Here is a 20,467-nt window from a genome sequence, read left to right on the forward strand (position 1 = left end):
CTCTGACCTAGGTAGACAAAAATACCAAATCCAGTCTAAACATCTGGCTGACTAAATGACAAACCATAATAATTTTAATTATTAGTATCCTCCCCTAAATGAGACTATAATGCTTCTCACAAACACTGGATTGTACGGGTGATTAGCTGCCATTTGGGAGCTCATAGAGGGGAAAAAAGCAGATTTTCTCCAACTAACAAACACTGCGCTTAATTGGATAAACAGCATAGATATTTATAGAACACTTATTACATTCTCATGAACCAACATATTTCAAAATGTAATCTATAACTTATACGTAGCTCCTTGAATTCTTCATACCTTACAAAATAAATTCAGAGAGTTATTCACCTCAGGATGCCATCTTTGATCTTAATACATTCACAAAACTCAATGGAAAGTAAAAAAAATGGATTTTGAACATAACAACAGCACATCAATATATGTATAAGTTGGGAAAAAATGCCTTTAATTGTTTAGTATTGATATTGCAGAATGATTGACATTGAGAAGATGTTGACCAGCCACCAGCTCCGGTATGTTAGGGAAGGAAGTTGAGACAATGAACGAGAAAAATGGTCTGGGACAGAATATATTTTCCTTTTAAATTCACACCATATAATTCCCATTTAAGGTTGACAATCTTTCACCAGTTTAATAGACCATCAGCAAAATATCCGGGCCTCTCTGGAGTCTTTTGTTCATCTTCTAAAGCAAACAGAAACAGTGATTATGATGAGTTGCACTCAAAGGACCCCTTCCCATTACCAAGATTATCTAGGCATGAACTTCACATATCAGAGAGATTTAAATCTTACATTTTCTCCAAGCCCTCAAAGACAGCTTCTACAGGTAGTCCTCAGCTTATAACAGTGTATTTTCTGACCGTTCAAAGTCACGGCGGCGCAGTTCGTTTAATAATTGCAGTGATTTGTTAACAACTGTGGCAAAAAAGGTCATGAAATAGGGTGCAATTCGGTTAACAGCCCCTTGGAAGGAATACAGAGAAGAGCAAGAAAGATGATAAGGGGATCTGGAAGCTAAACCATATGATGAATGGTTGGGGGAAACTGAGAACGTCTAGTCCAGGGGTGGGCAACCTTGGCTCTTTTATGACTCGTGGGCTTCAACTTCCAGAATTCCTGAGCCAGCCACGCTGAGGGGAAAGGGAGAGGTTTCCAAGCTGAGCCATGGCTGGCTCAGGGATTCTGGGAGTTGAAGTCCACGAGTCATAAAAGAGCAAAGGTTGCCTACCCCTTGTCTAGTCTAAAGAAGAGAAGGACTGGGTGATATCCTAGCAGTCGTTCAATGTTGAGGGGCTGACACAGAGAAGAAGAGGTCCACCAATTCTCCAAGGCACCTGAAGGCAGGACACGAAGTAACAGGTGGAAGATCATTAAAGAGAGAAGCAACCTAGAACTATGGAAGAATTTCCTAACAGTGAGAACTATTAATCAGTGGAAGGGCTTGCCTCCAGAATTATGAGTGCTCCATCATTTAGAGGTCTTCAAGAAGAGATGAGACAACCATATGTCTGGAATGGTAGAAGGACTCCTGCTGCAGGTTAGACTAGAAAACCTCCAAAATTCTGTTGTTCTGTGTTCTATCCTCCTTCTCCTCCTCCTCCTCCTCCTCCTCCTCCTCCTCCTCCTCCTCCTCCTCCTCCTCCTCCTCCTCCTCCTCCTCCTCCTCCTCCTCCTCTTCTTCTTCTTCTTCTTCTTCTTCTTCTTCTTCTTCTTCTTCTTCTTCTTCTTCTTCGTCTTCTTCTTCTTCTTCTTCTTCTTCTTCTTCTTCTTCTTCTTCTTCTTCTTCTTCTTCTTCTTCTTCTTCTTCTTCTTCTTCTTCTTCTTTTTCTCCTTCTCCTTCTCCTTCTCCTTCTTCTGCCATATCCATTATCGGACATTGGCGATCATGTAGGCGATCCTGTTTTTATCAGCAGCTGCACAAAAAAAGTGCTGCTGAGTTTTGTCCAAACCAGTCCCTTAGATTATGAAGCCATGATGTTCTTCTTCTGCCTGGACCTCGTTTGCCTGCAATCTTTCCCTGGAGGATTAAATGGAGTGTGCCATATTTTTCTGGGTGTCGCATCACATGTACGAAATATTCTAACTTTCGTTTTTTAATTGTTTTGATGATTTCCCTTGCCTTTCCCAGGCAGCTTATCACCTCCTGATTTCTGATCTTGTCAACCCAGCTTACACGTAACAACCGCCTGTAAATCCACATTTCAAATGCTTCTAGTCGTGTGTTGTTCTTCTGAAGCCGTTCCAACCAATATGGTCTCCGCCTTCAGTCAATACTCGGGAGCCAGCTGCCACTCACCAGGCTTGTTGGTCCACGGGAGGTATTTGATTCCCTCCAACCCGCCATTACAGCATAAAAGCCATAATGGGTAGGGTCCCCCAATCTGCCACCTGGGGACGCGCTCTGTGGGGGTTTCAGGCTCCCCCTAAGAGGTTCTATCCTTAGGAATGAAAATTCTGGTCCCAACTGTCCCAACTAAGTCAAGGGCTACCTGTATGGAGATCATCTGGGCTAGGAGAAAATAATTGATCCATAGTCAACCAAGAAGTTCCATTCTTCCCGGGCAACAAAATAATCACCCCATTTCAAAACAGCTGGTATGGACAAATGTACCCAAGCAGACTCAAAATTTTTGTGCTAGCTAAGTGGAAGACTGATTCCTAGTGCATCCTGTTGAAGAACCAAATTTGATATCCATTCATTCATTCATTCATTCGCTACAGCCACTCATCTCAGTCAATGACTGAATAGCTTACAATTACACACACACACACACACACAAACAAAATTAAAAATATTAAAAATACTTCAAAACAATAAAAACATAAAAATATACCAGGTGACCCCAATACTTTCAGAGGTACAAAGAATTTCCTTCTCCCTTTGGTGCCAAACCCCATTTCAGCTGTGAATTCCACAACTTAAAGATATTTTAATGTAATTTACTGGATGGCTACAGATGTTTTAGTCACTGTATTAAAATTCATATAATCATCGCAATCCTGCGGAAGACCAATCGGCTTAATAAATGCTCTTCAAAAATTAAAGTGAAGCCACCCTTTTTTTTTGCATTAACAGGAAGTTTTTGAGCTTTCACCTTAGTAGAAGTAGTGTACTCACCTTCGTTTTGCATCTTCTGCAGGGAGGAAAGAAACACCAGTGCAGCTTCAGAAAGTGTTAAAGGATTCACATTCTGGCTGCTGGTTTCTGCAAAGGAAAAAAAAAATCTCTTTAATTTCACAACATAGGAATAACAGAATAACAGAAAACAGAGTTGGAAGGGACTTTGGAGGTCTTCTAGTCTGACCCCTTGCTCAAGCAGAAAACCCTATTCCATTTCAGACAAATGCTAGTCCAGTCTCTTCTTTAAAACCGCCAGTGTTGGACCACGCACAACCGGATATGAAGAGACTCAACCGTAGTTTCAATTGTGAAACAGTGATCATCCTAGACCTAGACCAAGAGTAGACAACCTTGGCTCTTTTATGGCTCGTGGACTTCAACTCCCAGAATTCCTGAGCCAGCATGGCTCAGCTTGGAAACCTCTCCCTTTCCCCTCAGCATGGCTGGCTCAGGAATTCTGGGAGTTGAAGTTCACAAGTCATAAAAGAGCCAAGGTTGCCTACCCCTGACCTAGACCAAACCTAGCCCAAAAACATTAGGGAATTTGTCTCAAAGGTACTTTTTCAAAATGAAGTTCCAAACCAATGAAGATTCTTGGATGAGAAACAAAATGTCTTCTTCCCGGAAAAAAAAAACAGTCCAGTTGCCTTTTGAAAAAGCACCTTTGAGACAACTATGACCTGGATGACTGAAAATCTCCACAGACACTAGGAAATTTCTAGAAGCCTGGCACTCAGACACATAGACATAAATAATATATAGAGACTATGCCAGGGGTGGGGAATCTTGGCTTTTTTTATGACTGGTGGACTTCAACTCCCAGAATTCCTGAGCCAGCCATGCTGAGGGGAAAGGGAGAGCTTTCCATGCTGAGCCATGCTGGCTCAGGAATTCTATGACTTGTGGACTTTAACTTCCAGAATTCCTGGGCCAGCATGGCTCAGCATGCAAACTTCTCCCTTTCCCCTCAGCATGGCTGGCTCAGGAATTCTGGGAGTTGAAGTCCACGAGTCTTAAAAGAGCCAAGGTTCCCCACCCCTGGACTATGCAAAAGACCTCCCCACAGCTATCAGCACCCAGATGAGCTTAGATTAAGTCCAAGATTAACATCAGAGGTGTTACGTCCATCAAGTGTAAATAAGTGTATGCCATGCACGCAGTACAACTGCATTGCTTTTATTTTGAAAGCAACTTTTTTTTCCCATTTAAGTACGTGCGTGCATGCATGCATGCGCCTACGCTCCTTCACCAGCCCTATGGTTTGGCCCGTCACAACAGTTCCAGTTTCTCATGTGGCCCTTTGGAAAAATTAAGTGCCCTCCCCTGCTTCAGAGTCCTTGGCCTGGGAATTCTGGGAACTGAAGTCCCAAGGCAGATGAAGGAAGACTGCCTTGGGACTTGGCTGGGGAAGCTCACTTTTTGATAAAGGTGTCATCCACATCTCCGGGCCCTCTTACCTTGCATCAACCTGTCATACATGGCCTTTTGCTGGCTCTCCTCTGAGATAAACCGACGGCCTTCTGGAAACCAAAAAAAATGGAAAGGTCATATGACCTCTTCCCTGAATCAGAAGAAGCTTCAAATCCAAAAATGCCAGGGAATTTCTAGAAGCCTGGCACTCTGACAAATCAGCCCTCAATAGACACATAGACGTTAACAACATCTGTAAACTATACAAAGGAGACAATCAACCCAGCCCGAAAGAGAAAAAGACTCCAGCACCTCCCCACCAGTAATCGGCAGCCAGATCAGCATAGATCAGGGGTCTTCGAACTTGGCCCTTTTATGACTTGTGGACTTCAACTCCCAGAATTCCTCAGTCAGCCTCCATTTTGTTTGTTAGATTTAAGCCAGGGGTCTTCAAACTTGGCCCTTTTATGACTTGTGGACTTCAACTCCCAGAATTCCTCAGCCAGGCATCTTGGCTGAGGAATTCTGGGAGTTGAAGTCCACAAGTCATAAAAGGGCCAAGTTTGAAGACCCCTGGCATAGATTAACTCCATGGTCAGCTTCAGACCAGCAGACAAATAAACAACACCCCAATCAAGAAACTGCCGAAGAAGAATCTCTAAGACCGCCCCCAACCATCCAGACATCAGAATATAAACTGACAGCAAACCACACTCCTTACTAACACTGATGATGTTACCTAATTGGGTAATGAAACGTTTGTAAGAAAACAAACAAGCTCAGAGAGCACCAAGGACCCCTGAAGCTTCAAATTGTCTAGTACCTTAGGAGGAAAATCTGACATAGATTTCAATTTACTGGATAGATTCTTAGATTATAAATTAAGTAATGGATTGATTGCTATTGCATCCAACATTTGTGTTTCGTTATACATACAGGTTGCCTCGTTCAGTAACTGAATCATACAGCACACATTCCCAGTTGCAATGGTGATGAAAAAGTAAATTTTTGACCCATCTTCGTGTTTATGGCCTCTGCAGGTCTATGCAGGCAGTCCTCAACTTACAACATTTGTTTTTGAAAATTCAAACTTACAATGATCACAGAAAACAATTACAGCCTATCCTCAGAGTTACAATTGTCACACCACCCTCAGAATCACGGGATTTTGAGCCGTGGTGGCTCAGTGGTCAGAATGCAGTATTGCAGGCTGACTCTGCCAACTGCCAGCAGTTCGATTCTTACCAGTTCAAGGCTGAGTCAGCCTCCTATCCTTCCACGATTAATAAAATGAGGACCCAAATTGTGTGGGGGGGAATATACTGACTCTGTAAATTGCTGAGAAGCACTGTGAAGTGATATATAAGTCTAAGTGCTATTGCTAAGCGCTATCTTACTTAAGGTGCTTGGTAATCAGCTCACATTTACAACAGTTGCAATGTCTTGCAATCACACAATTACAATTTGCGACCTTCCCAGCCATCCTCTGACAAAACAAGTCAATTGGAAGGAGCATTTGCTTAACAGCCAGGCTACTTAATGACTTAATGACCTCAGTGATTTGCTTAATGACCACAGTAAAAATGGTCGTAAAAATCAGGTGTGGTCATGTAATGACTGGCTTAACTACTACATTGCTTAGCTACCAAATTCCAGTCCAATTGTGGTCATAAATCAAGGACTTCCCGTAAAGCAAAGGAAAGCTGAAGTAATATTATAAGCCCAGTTGGAGCTTCACTCATCATTTGTCGTCTTAACAACCACGTTTAGCTAAATGAGAACTGCCTGTATTTCCATTTTATGAGATAGCTCAAGAAAACGTTGTTGAACAAGGCATGAAGCAGGCCCTGTGGTGAAAATTAAGTCATAATTCATGGGTTCACACTATGTGCTAAACCATAATATGTTCATTTACAGGTGGTACGCTGGGCTTTGTAATCTGGGATGAATGTAGTAGCCACTGCAAAACACATTTTTGATTCCTATTGCCAACATTTGACTGTTGTTAAAAGTTCAAGGAAATCCCACTTCTTGCCCCTTTTCTACAGATAAATTGGCACTGGGACTTACGGGCACCCTTCAAATAGAGCATAGCCTGAGGAGTCCAGTTTCTTTTTTGGAAGTGACCCTTTGGATGAAAATGAGAAAAAAAAAACACAAATGATGAATATAACCAACAAACCTGGCTTCTATCAGTGCACAAACTCCGCTTCAAGTTTTAGTTTCCCTGTCCTTCCCGATGGTCTCTCTCTCTCTTTCTCTCCCTCCCTCCCACTCTCTCTCTCTCCCACCTCCTCTCTCTCCCTTCCTCCCTCCCTCCCTCTCTCCCTCTCCCTCCCTCCCTCCCTCCCTCTCTCCCTCTCTCCCTCCCTCTCTCACCCTCCCTCTCCCTCTCCCACCCTCCCTCTCTCCCTCCCTCCCCCCTCTGTCTCTCCCTCCCTCCCTCCTCTCTTCCTCTCTCTCTCCCTTCCTCCCTCCCTCTCTCCCTCCCTCTCTCCCACTCTCCCTCTCTCTCTTCCTCCCTCTCTCTCTCCCTCCCTCCCTCCCTCCCTCCCTCTTCTCTTCCTTTGATGCAGCTCCATTATGAAGAAGTTTGCACATTGCACAAACGTAAAGAGTTTACAACAGGGAAGCAACTAGCCAACGCAAATTTCTCCTTACCTGAGGAACACCCCAGGAAAAAGTGATGAACGATGCCAAAAGGTAGAGGGTCAAAGGACCATTCGCCCGTTTGTGCAGTCGCTAAAAATAGCCAAAGAAAACGTTGTGCTAAGCTCTCCCTTAGTGAGCAGGAAAACAAGTGTTCAGCTTTTCAACATTCAGAATGCATTTTTAGGGCATGCTTTGCTCCTATGAGCAATAACTCTTTATCTCCTCGATAAGAGTTTTATGGGCCTTAAAAGAGTCTTATGCAGTCCTTCCAAGATTGTCCAGATAAGGAAGCAGCTTTCATAAAACTAGAAAACTAGAACGAAACATTTTTTGGCAAGTCTGATTGGGCTTCCCCCCCCTCCCATGCCTGTTATACCCAAATGAATCAGGGAGAAACAGGCCTACATTTCTTCCTAATATTGCCTCCTTCTCCAGGACCTAAGGAAAGCTTCTGCTCATTTTATTGGTGTAGTGGTTTCAGAATACAGATCGTCCTCGAGTTATAACCATTTGGTGGTCATTTGAAATTACAATGGTATGGAATGACCATTTTTCACACGACCCCATGATCACGTGATCAAAATTCAGATGCTTGACAACTGGATCATACTTATGATGCTTGTAGTGTCCCGGGGTCATGTGATCCCCTTTGGTGACCTTCTGACAAGCAAAGCAAAAGGGAAGCCAAATTCACTTAACAACCGTGTTACTAACTGAGCAGCTGCAGTGACTCACAGTGGCAAAACTCACTGAGCCACTGTCTCACTTAGCAACAGAAATTTTGGTCGTAAAAATTTGGTCCATTGTGGTCGTGAGGCAAGAACTACCTATATTTCCTGTATTTCCTTTGAGAGCATCTCCATAACTCTCCACAGCAAACCATCTTCCATTCTTTTCTCTGCAGGGTAGACCAGCATAGTGGTTACTAACTTGAGCTTGGCTCTTGACAGGCTCACGACAGGCTATATTAGCATTTCTGGCATTCAAATAAACTAGTTTCCATTCTGTTCGCCAAGACAACATTCTTCTGCAGGTTGGCTTTTTCTAGATTTGCGAGATTTTCGCTCTCACAACCCAACTCACCATTATCACGTTTTTCTTGGCTGAAATTATTTCTAGCAATCATGGCTGAAAGGATATCAAGAGCGCTGGTGGTCCATTCTTGGCAGAGAGAGACTTTTTGTGATAAAGGCATAAAGTGGAAGATGAAAATATTTAGCTCTAATCTTAAAATGCATTTTATAAGAAATGGTGAAATAATTTCCTACGGAAGGTCCTACAACTTATTATACCGAAGCACGGTTATTGCAATTATGATCGAGGAGCAAAATTCTCTCCTGAATAATTAATTTACATTAATTGAATGACAGTATCACACGCATTCTAATCTTATGCATTATTTATTTGAAAATAAATATTTATTGGAAAAGTAGCATCTGTGTATGGACCAGGCAAAATTTAGGTATCTTTATGCTATGTGCTTATCTCAAAGGTGTTTTGGCTACATTATTGTGCCTGGAAACAACCTTACTAAACATAATGGGCTGACTTCTAATAAATGCAGCTCAGATTGTGGAGTTGCTTCATTTTGACTGAAACATGTTCTCTCCCCCTTTCCTTCTCTCTCTCTCTCTCTCTCTTTCTCTCTCAATATTTATGTGATGTCTATATGTATTTGGTAGTCCTTGACTTACAACCATTCATTTAGTGAGCATTCAAAGTTATAATGGTGTTGAAAAAAGGAACTTACGACCATTTTTCATATGACTGTTGCAGCACCCCCATGGTCCCATGGTTAAAATTGGGATGCTTGGAAACTAGCATGTTTTTATGACAGTTGCAGTGTCCTGGGGTCATAGAAAACCTTTTGTGACCTTCTCACAAGCAAAATCAATGGGGAAGTCAGATTGTTGCTAACTTAACAACTGAAGGTGATTCACTTAACAACTGTGGCATGAAAGGTTATCAAATGCAGCAAAATTCACTTAATAATTTGTCTTGATTAGCAATAGAAATTATTGGCTCAATTTTGGTTAAGTCAAGGACTACCTGTAAACACACACACACACATCCCCACACACTTACACACATCATACATATATAACTGGGCTTTCATGGAACAAATACTGAATCAAAAGTAACACACAATTTTAAGAAAATTATTTTTCTACCCAAGGGAAACTTTAAAGAGTGCAAAATTTAATTAACATAGATTTCCAATGAGAGAGAGGGAGGGAGAGGGAGGGAGGGGAGGGAGGGAGGGAGGGAGAGAGAGAGAGAGAGAGAGAGAGAGAGAGAGAGAGAGAGAGAGAGAGAGAGAGAGAGAGAGAAAGGGGGTGGGGGCAGGCTTCTTGTTTCTTGAAATGAGAGCAATTTTTGCTGTTTCAGCATCTAGTCCTATGGCTGATCCAGGCAACGATTAATTCTAGATGAACTAGATATTTAAGCACAATACGCTAAAATTTTTATCCAGTTATGCCCTTCATCTCGATTTTCATAACTTTCATCCTACTTAAAAGTGTAAATTTTCAAATAGAGATATAAATGATCTCATGTTAAAATCCAGCTTAGATTAATCTTTGACCAAGATAGAGGCAATAATATTTAAAAGTAACTCTTGCAGAATTCTGAATTATATATATATATATATATTGTATGTTGGACTTTGCAAATATCTCGTTAGACTGCTGACTATATTCTCTGGATTTCAATGACCATGATTCATAAAAGCCACTAGGGGGAAAATCTGATGTTCCACAAGTTAATACATACTTGATCATCTAGGAATCATGAAGAAATAACCATTATTCCTACATACCTTCATTTTCTGCCGTCCTGAAGATCTGCTCTTCGGGAGAATAGAGATTCTGAGAGACAGGTTATAATGAGATGGCATTTTTTAGGCTGGAAATCCTATTTAAGCCTTCCGAGTAGAAACGCCCTCCCCGTTGGAAGCAAAAATGAAGCATTCTGAAGGGACTCCTTGTCAAGGCGGTAGAGACTTGGCGCAATTGACATCTCCTGGAAAAGAGGGAGGGTGTTGTCTTCAGGGAAGGTCACCCAGGATTCTGACATATACATTTCCATCTTTAAACAAACACATCAGCATTCATTCGTAGCAATAAAGATATTGATCTTGCAAGATTGAGCTCCAAGGAAGACGTACGTAACATGTACACAACCAGGTGCCTACCTACCTTAGCAAACTGGACACTAATGCATTCTGCATTTGTAATCTGGAAAGAATGACTTGGCTATAGATTTGTGGGCACTACCTATATCGCCTCTACCTCAGCTTAAAAACAGGGGAGGGTTTTTCGCCAAAGCGAAAATAATTTGGCTGCTTATTACATCAAATTATCTGAAAATGAGCCCAACTATCTTTTCTCCCAAAGTTCCGTCCTTGTTTGTCCCCTAATTCCAAGACATCTTTATGTCCTATTAATTCTTTATCAGCCAAGACAATGAAGGAGATGTTGTATAAGCACGGGGAAAAATGTAATTTGTCTTATCCACATCCATCTGCATAGTGCTATGTTTCCAATGTAAAAAGATAAATGACAGTGGACCACATAAGTGGAAGACTACACACTACACACTAAAGGTATAAGCCAGGGGTCATCAAATTTGGCCCTTTTGTGACTTCTGGATTTCAACTCCCAGAATTCCTCAGCCAGTGTGCCTGGCTGAGGAATTCTGGAAGTTGAAGTCCATAAGTCATAAAAGGGCCAAGTTTGAAGACCCCTGGTATAAGCCATAGCAGAAGACAGGAAGGTTTCAGTTGCCATCAACCAGAATGTTCTCAAGAAGATGGTGAAGGAACAATAAAAGAGACACGGTCTCTCTTTCTCAGCTAAGATTATCAACTGAAGCCCAGAAGAATGATTTCTTTTAGGGAGGTACTTTACAAACCTCCAAACCACAAACCCCAATTTGGTGTTTTCATACGGCAACATGAATCAAATTTCAGCTCCTGAAATTCACAGAAGTGATTAAAATATTTTGATAGCCTCTTGATACCCTCAAGAGCAGAGGTTCCAAACCTTTTGGGTACCAGGAACCGGTTCCGTGGAGAGAGGTTTTTCCACAGACCAAAGGTGGTGTGGTTTTGTGTACTGCCTGCATCTCACGGATGGGGCTTTATGCGGACCGGTTGCTGGCATGCCGTGGCCCGGTACTGGTCCATGGAGTGGGGGTTGGGGCCCCCATGCTCAAGAGAAAGATAAAGACACGGAGATAAAGTTATAATAATGAATGGGGAAGTTACAGCTATACATATGCATCTTGGGGTGGAGAAAAGAACTTTATGAAAGCTTCTGATTGTATAATGTGTCAAAAGAAATTAACATTGGGGTGTCTCCATGCCTAATCATGCTTGGCTTAGCAGGTCCCAATTGATTTCAGTTGATTTGCTCTACTTATGACTAAGATGAAGTTTCCTTCCTGTTCCTTTTAGATAACTGCTGTCAAAAAGTGTTTGTCAGATACAGATCATTTCCCATCAGTCTTAATATGGACAAGACCTCAGCTTTGTCATTTAATCAATGATCCTGAAATCAATATTGGGAAGTGAAGAGCATCAAACAGCGGGGGCCCTTTGTTAAAGTCAACAACTGCACATAGTTTGTTCTGATGGAAAGGGCAGCGCCCATCTACTTGACATGCCTTGTCATAATACCAACGGCTATAACAACTTTTGGGGTGAACTTGTTTCCGAGTTTGAACATATTAGCTGCTCCAATAAACCCCAAACCCTTTCACAAGGAAACTCGAAGCTAGGTTCTCACACTGAACTAGCTTGTCGTATCAGTTGCTTTGGGGCAATGTTTTGTGTGAATCCATAAATCATGGATGCTGTTGCAAACAACCCCTGCATTCTAGTATATCCAACCATTTTATCTTGCTTATTTTGATTTTTTTTTTAAATATATTAATTTATGAACCTTAATAAAAATAGAAGCTATGTAAACCCTCCTAGCTAGCATGTAATACCTGTATGATTAGGGGACTCAAGGCTAAAACATATGAACAGTTAGAGGAATTGCATATGTCTAGTTTAATAAAAAGAAGGACTAGGGGTGATATGATACCAGTGTTCCAATATCTCAGGGGCTGCCCCAAAGAAGAGGGAGTCAAGCTATTCTCCAAAGTGCCTGAAGGCAGGACAAGAAGCAATGGATGGAAACTGATCAAGGAGAGAAGCAGCTTAGAACTAAGGAGAAATTTCCTGAGACTTAGAACAATTAACCAGTGGAATGACTTGCCTCGGGAGGTTTTTAAGAAGAGATTGGGCAACCACTTGTCTGAAATGGTATAGATTTGAGGCTTTTTTTTAATATGGGTTATATGAGTCTCAAATAAGTGTATAATTAATGTAATGTATTGAGTTAAATTTGAGAACTGAGTTGCTTAAACTGTGTAATAACAGTTAGCAGGCCACAAACAAGCCAGACTTTCTGTCTGCAGACTACTTGTTATGCATTTAAGCGGGAAAATACTGTGATCTTATTGGTGGCCGCCTTATAGGCTGAATGTATAAATAGGGGTGGAGCATGTGCTTGTTAGTTTCGGTTTTGCCTTTGCAATAAAGAGTGTTTTGTTTCACCTGCTGCCTCTTCAATGCCGCATAGAACAGCAAACAACATCTAAGTTTAATGTTTGGGGTTAGAAATATTTTTTTACTTTTGTGCTGTGATGTTGACCTGTTTTTATGTATATTTGGTTGCATGGAGTCCCTATGTTGAAATGGTCATACAAATTATTCAAATCATAAACACTGAACAGTCAAAGAAAAGATTAAGGAAACTAAAACTAAAAGAAAAATAGCGAAAGCTGCTTGGATTGTAGCAGGATACAAATGGCATAAATGCATAAAAGTAAAACAGAGAAAAAAGATAAGGCTCCTGCAAAATCAATATGTTACTTCTATCCTAAAATTTGTAATCAAATCTAGATTGTACAGAAACATAACAGAGTCTCAGTGAGGATGCAGATTAGAATGGAGACCTGACTATAGTATTTGTTTATTCAATTTATGTTTGCCAATTTCATTTTTTTTCCTTTCTATCCATGTGGTCTCATCTCTGGAATTAATCAAGTAATGAATATTGGGCACAGATGTTTAACACTCAGCCTAACACAAGTTCAACACATCCATCCATTTCACAGGTGGTTTTTTTTCATTTTGAAAAAACACCAGGGGGGCCTTGCTTGTATGTAAATTTGGGACAGCTTGATCAAAGTGATTAGAGTAATGAAATGCTTCAAGAACTGGCAATCAACCAGATCAGGGCTTTTCAACCTTTTCACCCATTGTATCACTTTTAGGATATGGCAATATCCGAGGACCACCAGTCACCTAGCAAGGTGTCAAAAACTTGATGACCCCCCCCCAAAAAAGGAAAAAAGTGATGAAGTACAGGTAGTCCTCAACTTACAACAGTTCGCTTAGTGATTGTTTGAAGTTACAATGGCACTGAAAAAAGTGCCCCCCAAGCCACAGCCGAGCAAGACACCTGCCTGCCCACCCAGTGACGCTCTTCCTCCTGTCCGAGGTTTTCATTGTTGTGAGCATTTCTGTTGAGGATAGGCTGGGGGGGGGTTGTTTGGTTTTTATTCTTCCCATCTGCTGGGTGGTTGCAGCAGGTTTGGTCACTGCACATGACCCTGGGACACTGTGACCGTCATAAATATGAATCAGTTGCCAAGCATCTGAATGTAAATCACAAGAGCCTGGAGATGCTGCAACATTCCAACTGATCGGTGCTTCTTCTGGGCTCAGCAGAAGTGCCAGGATCAGTTTTGCTTTCCAACTGATTGGTGCTTCTTAAGGGCTCAGCAGAAGCACCAGGATCAGTGCTGAGCTCCAGCTGGAGCCTGGCGCTGATCCTGGTGCTTTCACTGAGCCCTGACAGCCCTGCAGCTCCAGCCATCTCTCGCTCAGGCTTGTGCGGTGCTGCCACCGGTTCAGCTCATTCCCCTCCCCCACTACCACTTTTCTAGGATGGTCGTGTACCACCTGCCAGGTGCCAATGTACCACAGGTGGTACCCGTACCACTGGTTGAAAAGCCCTGAACCAGATTACTTTAGGAAGCAGAGTTGAAATGTAGAACAAAGTGAAGCAATTTAAATTTCTACTGAAAGCTGTTAAAAGATCTGGAGAACAATCACTACTTGCTATCACAGCTGAAAGATATCTCACAAGAAATTTACAACCCCAGTTGTGTTTGCACAAAAAACCAAACTCTGAATTGGCTTGCCAGATCAAGCCTGATTGCATTGGATCCCACAACATACACAAGCCAAAAACCAGTTTGTTATATTTTAGGTTAGAGCACTGGGCAAATAGACATGAGGCTAAAATTAGCTTAACTCTAGCTTACTGATTAAATCATAAGATGCAGACACACACAACTATTAAGAAAACATGGTGTCCAGGTCTGCTAAACTACATATCATATTTTGACTTACCATGATAGATGCAACAGAGCATAATTTAAATGTATGCCTATCCACCGACAACTTAGAAGAAAAATTATCTCATTTTTGAAATGTTTACTTTGCTTTCCACAAACCTTCTCAGGTGAACCATTTCCCAAGCAGAGATGACAAATCTTCCTTGGCTGATTTCTAGGCAGTAAAAACCACAGGAGGTGTTTCTGGAAAAATATATATATGATTGCCTAATTTGGTTTCCTAGCTAATTTAATAATAATAATAATAAAGTTGGAAGGGACCTTGGAGGTCATCTAGTCCAACCCCCTGCTTAGGCAGGAAACACTATACCATTTCAGACAAATGGCTGTCTAGTCTCTTCTTGAAAACTTCCAGTGTTGGAGCATTCACGGCTTCTGGAGGCAGGTTGTTCCACTGGTTAATTGTTCTAACTTTCAGGAAGTTTCTCCTTAGTTCTACGTTGCTTCTCTCCTTGATTAGTTTACGCCTGTTGCTTCTTGTCCTGCCTTCAAGCACCTTGGAGAATAGCTTGACTCCCTCTTCTTTGTGGCAGCCCCTGAGATATTGGAACACTGCTACGTCCTTCTCTTCATTAAACTAGACATACCCAATTCCAGCAACCATCCCTTACAGTATATGTTTTAGCTTCCAGTTCCCTAATCATCTTTGTTGCTCTTCTCTGCACTCTTTCTAGAGTTTCAACAACTTTTTTACATCGTGGTCCAATAATTAGTTTATTGGATTCCATCTATATCAACGATTTGGACGAGGGGATAGATGGGGAACTCATCAAATTTGCAGACGACACCAAGCTAGCAGGAATAGCCAACACTCCAGAAGACAGACTTAAGATACAGGAGGATTTTGACAGACTGGAACAGTGGGCGCTATCTAACAAAATGAAATTCAATGGTGAAAAAAGCAAGGTTCTACATTTAGGCAAGAAAAACCAAATGCACAGGTATAGTATAGGGGGTACCTTGCTCAATAGTAGCAACTGTGAGAGGGACCTTGGAGTCCTAGTGGACAATCACCTAAATATGAGCCAGCAGTGTGCTGCAGCTGCCAAAAAGGCCACACAGTGCTAGGCTGCATTAACAGGGATAGAATCAAGATCACGTGAAGTGTTAGTTGAAGCACTGGGATCCTACTGGAAGGCTAACTTAAGCATCAGCATAAAACTGATTTAAGTATGCAGATATTTTAGCTTAAAAAGCTACAAAAAATGTTTCCCTTTTATGAAAGAAGCAGCAAGTTTATTGTTTATCTGTCACCACCCCATGGCCCCTCTGCATTCAACAGCTGTCTGACAGGCAGATATTCAACTGATGTAGTTTTTCCCCTTGCCTGAAACCCGAACAGTGGGTCCTCGCAGCTTGTCCTACAGATATTAGCACACGTATCACATTCACAAAGAATTTTCTGAAATAAAACTTAGTATTTAGTATTCCAAAATAAACCACAGTTATCTAGGTTTGCACAATACCCTTTGCTAAACCAACCATTTACGATGATGTGTATAGTTGCTTGTCTTAAAAAAAAACTTTTAGAAACAGAGCTGGTGTCAAACCAAACCAAACATTTAACAGGATGCATGAAGCTGGTTGTCTTAAAAAAACCAACTTTGTTTAGGAAAAAAATGGATGTAATGATAGTTTGTTAGAATTAGGCCCACTAGAGAGGAACTCATGTGATAAGCATAAGAATGTAAAAACACTTGCTCCTTTTGGACTTTCAGCCTGAAACAGAAAAACAATGAAATCAACATATAGATTTGATATGAGCACAATGTATAGATTAAAAATGGAGATTACATTGCATTTGAATAGCAAGAGCAGAACTTGTTTTATTATCTACTGTAAAATAAATCATTCCTTTTTGTGTACTTTTGTTTCATTTTTACATTTTTTTATTCTATTTTTCTCTATCTGCTATTGCTCTCTATATTCTGCCTCCTTTCATTTTCTCTTATTTTCTGCCAGTTTATTTTTAAAAACCCAATTAAGTTATAGTCTTTAAAAAAAAAAATCCAAGCACTTCTCAGACATTCTGTTCAACAACCCAAATTACTCCATGTTAAACAAAAACCATATTAACTGGTTAATTGTCCCTTTCAAATGCTCACTTTCTGATGGAATATCCCCCATAGAAGAAAGGAGAAACACTATTTAAAAAGCAGGAAATTGTGGCTAATTAAGAAGCCAACATAACACCGGTATTTCTGGTCACATGACTCTATTTAGCCCCGCCCCTGGAATTCTAGTAAGCTTGAGAAATAAATTTGATTTTCTATTTTCAGAGCTTAATGTGGTTTTTGCAGGGTTATTTTGAGCCTGTTAGTTATTGCATGGGAAAAAAATGATAAAGAGTTTCCATTGGATGTTCCTGGGGATATGATATTGAGAGAATTTCAAAATTCAAAAATTTTATGGTGTATTTCTTGCAGTTTAAAGCCCAACATTTGTCTGTCTATGCAGGAAAGTTAGCAGTTGAGCCAAGAAATTCTGGTGGAATATTTGTTTTTAGAAAGTAAATTGCTGCCATTGTGCACTCGGTATGATCTTTTTACCTTAGCTGTTGAAAACTTGCAAGAAGGTTTCATTTTTTAAATGTGTTGGCCTATATGTCCCTGTGTGGAAGAAGATGTTGAGGTGTGTGTATGTCAAGTGGTGCAGAAAGCTGTTGTTACTTCAGGTGTATGTGTGGTTTTTTTGTTTTTTGCATTTCTGCCAGGGACCTGCTGAATGAGAGTTCTTTCAAACTCTCTAGAAAGAAAATTTCTGTGCAGGTAATATTAGTTATGAGGACAGCATTCCTCTAGGTGGGAAGGCCAGTGCATGTATGCAACAGTTTAGTTTATATTTTAGAGTAAATGAAATAATGAAGGATGGCTTCTAAAGCAGTGGTCATCAAACTTTGGAGTCTTCTCCCATTTTTCACCAGTATGGGAGAAACTGGGCTACAGTATGTCAAAATAAAAAAGTCAGCATTTTTCAAGATGGGTAATGCTTACTGAGGATTCTGTTCCTACATTTATTATTTCCAATTTTAATTGGTTTAAAGTTTTCTATGTCTAATGTAAAGTACTTGTGAGTGCAAACTCTAAATTCTACAGGGTTTTTTCCAACCAAGATACTTTCAGATATGCTGGATTAAAACTCCGACCATTTCTGATCTGTAGGACCATGACTGATAATGTAAGCTTGTTACTTGAGCTTACATTTCCCCTACTTGTTGCTTACCCAGTATATATTAACTCACTGTTTCTCAACCCCAGCAACTTTAAGATATATGAATTTCAACTCCCAGAATTCTCCAGCCAGCCATGAGGACTGGGGAATTCTGGGAGTTGAAGTCCATGTGTCTTAAAGTTGAGAAACGGTGATCTAATACTGTACATTGGGTGAGCACCAAGCAGAGGAAAATGTAAGCTAAAATGATGAGTCTTTAAAAATCATTAAATGTGAACTCTAAAATACATAATTATTGGCGGGCTACGTAGCTTCTTGTGAACAACATTGCATGCATATGTATTAATGCTCTACCAAAATTCACCTTGCACTTTCTCAGTTATATTTTTCTGCCAAAGGAATACTTTGAGACTTTGCTTTTTAATGTTATTAAGTGATGATTTGGCACTGACTTGATTAGATAATGGAATCAGCTGGGGGGAGGGCTTGTTGATTTATTTATGTAATATATTTCTATACCACTGGATCGAAAGCAATTCTCAGCTGCTCATTAAAGTAATAATTTGGCTCATTAAAATATCCATTGTGCTTCCTTGTTTTTTTCCTCTTAAATTCTTTTGTAAAGCAATTAATTAGGAAGTTGGCATGCTACAAATCAAAGCACCAGTCTCTAACATCAGATTTCTTTACAGGGATATTTTTGAATGGTAGGAACGACCTGCTCTCGTGATCAGAAACATTGTGGGAAAGTCGTGTTCACCTTGGGCAGCCATTTTGTTCCCAGGCAGCCATTTTGGCTTTCAAAGCAGCCATTGTATCCCTGATATTGAAACCTGCCTTTGGCTATTCTTGTAACAAGGTAATGGGTTGTCAGTTTGTTTCTGGGTCCAATTCAAGGTGACGGTCTCGCCTTTTAAAGCCCTACATGTTTTTATTGAGGAACTTGCTGATTTTTATCTGCCTGTTCCACCAGATTTAATAGAACGGGCATATTATGGGTTTTGTTGTCCCAGGAGCTACATTTGGCGGGCCTTTTCTGCTGTGGCCCCCACCCTTTGGCATCACTCCTGGGCTTTCAAAGGCCCCTCAAGATGAAAGCCTCATCACTCCTGGGCTTTCAAAGGTCCCTCAGGAACCAGCAGGTCTGGGGACCCCAAGAGATGAGTGAACTTGAAAGGTGGCTCTGTTAGTATTAATATCCCTCCATTGAGGAACAGTTTGGTGTAGTGGTTAACGTGCTAGCCATTCACCAGGAGATAGTGAGTTCTAGTCCCATCTTAGGCATGAAAGCTGGTTGGCTAACGTTGGGTCAATCACCAAGAGACAGTGAGTTCTAGTCCACCTTAGACATGAAATCAAGCTGGGTGACTTTGGACCAATCACCAGGAGACAGTTCTAGTCCCACCTTAGACATGAATGCCAGTCTACCTCTACATCAGGAGTGTCCAACTTTGGCAACTTTAAGATCTGTGGACTTCTAGTCTAATGAAAAGAAGGATTAGGAGAGACACGATAGCAGGGACTGCCACATAGAAGAGGGGGGGAGGTCAACCTATTCTCTAAAGCACCTGAAAGCAGGACAAGAAGCTATGGATGGAAACTAATAATAATAATAATGATGATGATGATGATGATGAGAATGATGATGATAATAATAATAATAAAGTTGGAAGGGTCCTTAGAGGTCATCTAGTCCAACCCCCTGCTCAGGCAGGAAGCCCTATACCATTTCAGACAAATGGCTGTCCAGCCTCTTCTTAAAAACTTCCAGTGTTGGAGCATTCATAGCTTCTGGAGGCAGGCTGTTCCACTGATTGATTATTCTCACTGTCAGAAAATTTCTCCTTAGTTCTAAGTTGCTTCTCTCTTTGGTTAGTTTCCATCCGTTGCTTCTTGTCCTGCCTTCAGGTGCTTTGGAGAATAGCTTACAGTGTGTGTGTGTGTGTGTGTGTGTGTGTGTGTGTGTGTGTGTAGGTATATACATATGTATGTATATAGCATGTGTATAAGTGTGCTATGTATGTGTGTGAGTAGATGTATACTTTCTTTTGAGAGCAGGCAACAGAATTTAATTTTTAATGTGTGCCAGTGTGCCCACAGTAAAAAATGACAATAAAGTTTATCCTGTCCTATCTGATCCTGAGACACTGTCACTGTCATACATACAATGCCTATTGCCAAATGCCATGGCCATAGGATGCTGGGATGGTTATAAATGAGAGGACTGGTGTTAAGTCTCTTTTTTTCAGTGCTGTGGTAATTTTGAACAGTCACTAAATGAATGATTGTAAGTCAAGGACTTCTCATATAAGAATCTGAAAGACTCTATAAATCTTGAGTTATATAGTTAGAATGAAGGGATATATGTTGAGGGAGCTGACAAAGTTTAGAGACCTCTTCGGCTAAATTATATTGTTACTATTGAACACTAAACATTATTAAACACTGAACAATAGTTAAAATGGCCATTCATCTCATTCTTTTAAAATTAAATTTGAGTGCTCTTGAACTTCAACTTTGGATACATGAGGAGTGTCAGAAGGTTCAATCTTTTCATTTTTTAATATATATCTTCCCCCCTTTTAAGGTGACCTCCCAAACAAGGGGCAGA

General features: G+C 40.8%; 1 protein-coding gene across 2 annotated transcripts; it reads right to left on the bottom strand.

The window, feature by feature from the left end:
• SPX (spexin hormone) lies at nt 1-16,850 on the bottom strand. 2 transcript variants are annotated; one of them, XM_039347385.1, is made up of 8 exons: nt 16,791-16,850; nt 10,028-10,230; nt 8,293-8,385; nt 7,219-7,299; nt 6,628-6,685; nt 4,605-4,667; nt 3,145-3,231; nt 1-708 (listed from the first exon to the last, which is right to left on the bottom strand). In XM_039347385.1, exons 3-8 carry the CDS (start codon nt 8,293-8,295, stop codon nt 647-649), a joined length of 354 nt encoding a protein of 117 aa, XP_039203319.1. In that variant the 5' UTR covers nt 8,296-8,385; nt 10,028-10,230; nt 16,791-16,850; the 3' UTR covers nt 1-646. The 2 variants fall into 2 exon arrangements, with proteins under 2 accessions (XP_039203319.1, XP_039203318.1); XM_039347384.1 differs by lacking the exon at nt 8,293-8,385.
• Between the last annotated feature and the right edge of the window lie 3,617 nt (nt 16,851-20,467).

Source organism: Crotalus tigris, unplaced genomic scaffold, assembly GCF_016545835.1.
Source record: "Crotalus tigris isolate CLP2741 ecotype Arizona unplaced genomic scaffold, ASM1654583v1 scf7180000018068.1947079, whole genome shotgun sequence".
In the NCBI taxonomy this organism is placed as follows: Eukaryota; Metazoa; Chordata; class Lepidosauria; order Squamata; family Viperidae; genus Crotalus; species Crotalus tigris.

Excerpts from the sequence above, each read along its gene's own strand:
- SPX (XM_039347384.1), bottom strand. The coding sequence starts at position 10,105 with ATGCCATCTCATTATAACCTGTCTCTCAGAATCTCTATTCTCCCGAAG. Across the intron at positions 3,232-4,604 it reads GTATGACAGGTTGATGCAAG|AAACCAGCAGCCAGAATGTG; the intron begins GTAAGAGGGCCC and ends TTTCCTTTGCAG. Across the intron at positions 709-3,144 it reads GCAGAAGATGCAAAACGAAG|AAGATGAACAAAAGACTCCA; the intron begins GTGAGTACACTA and ends TGTTTGCTTTAG.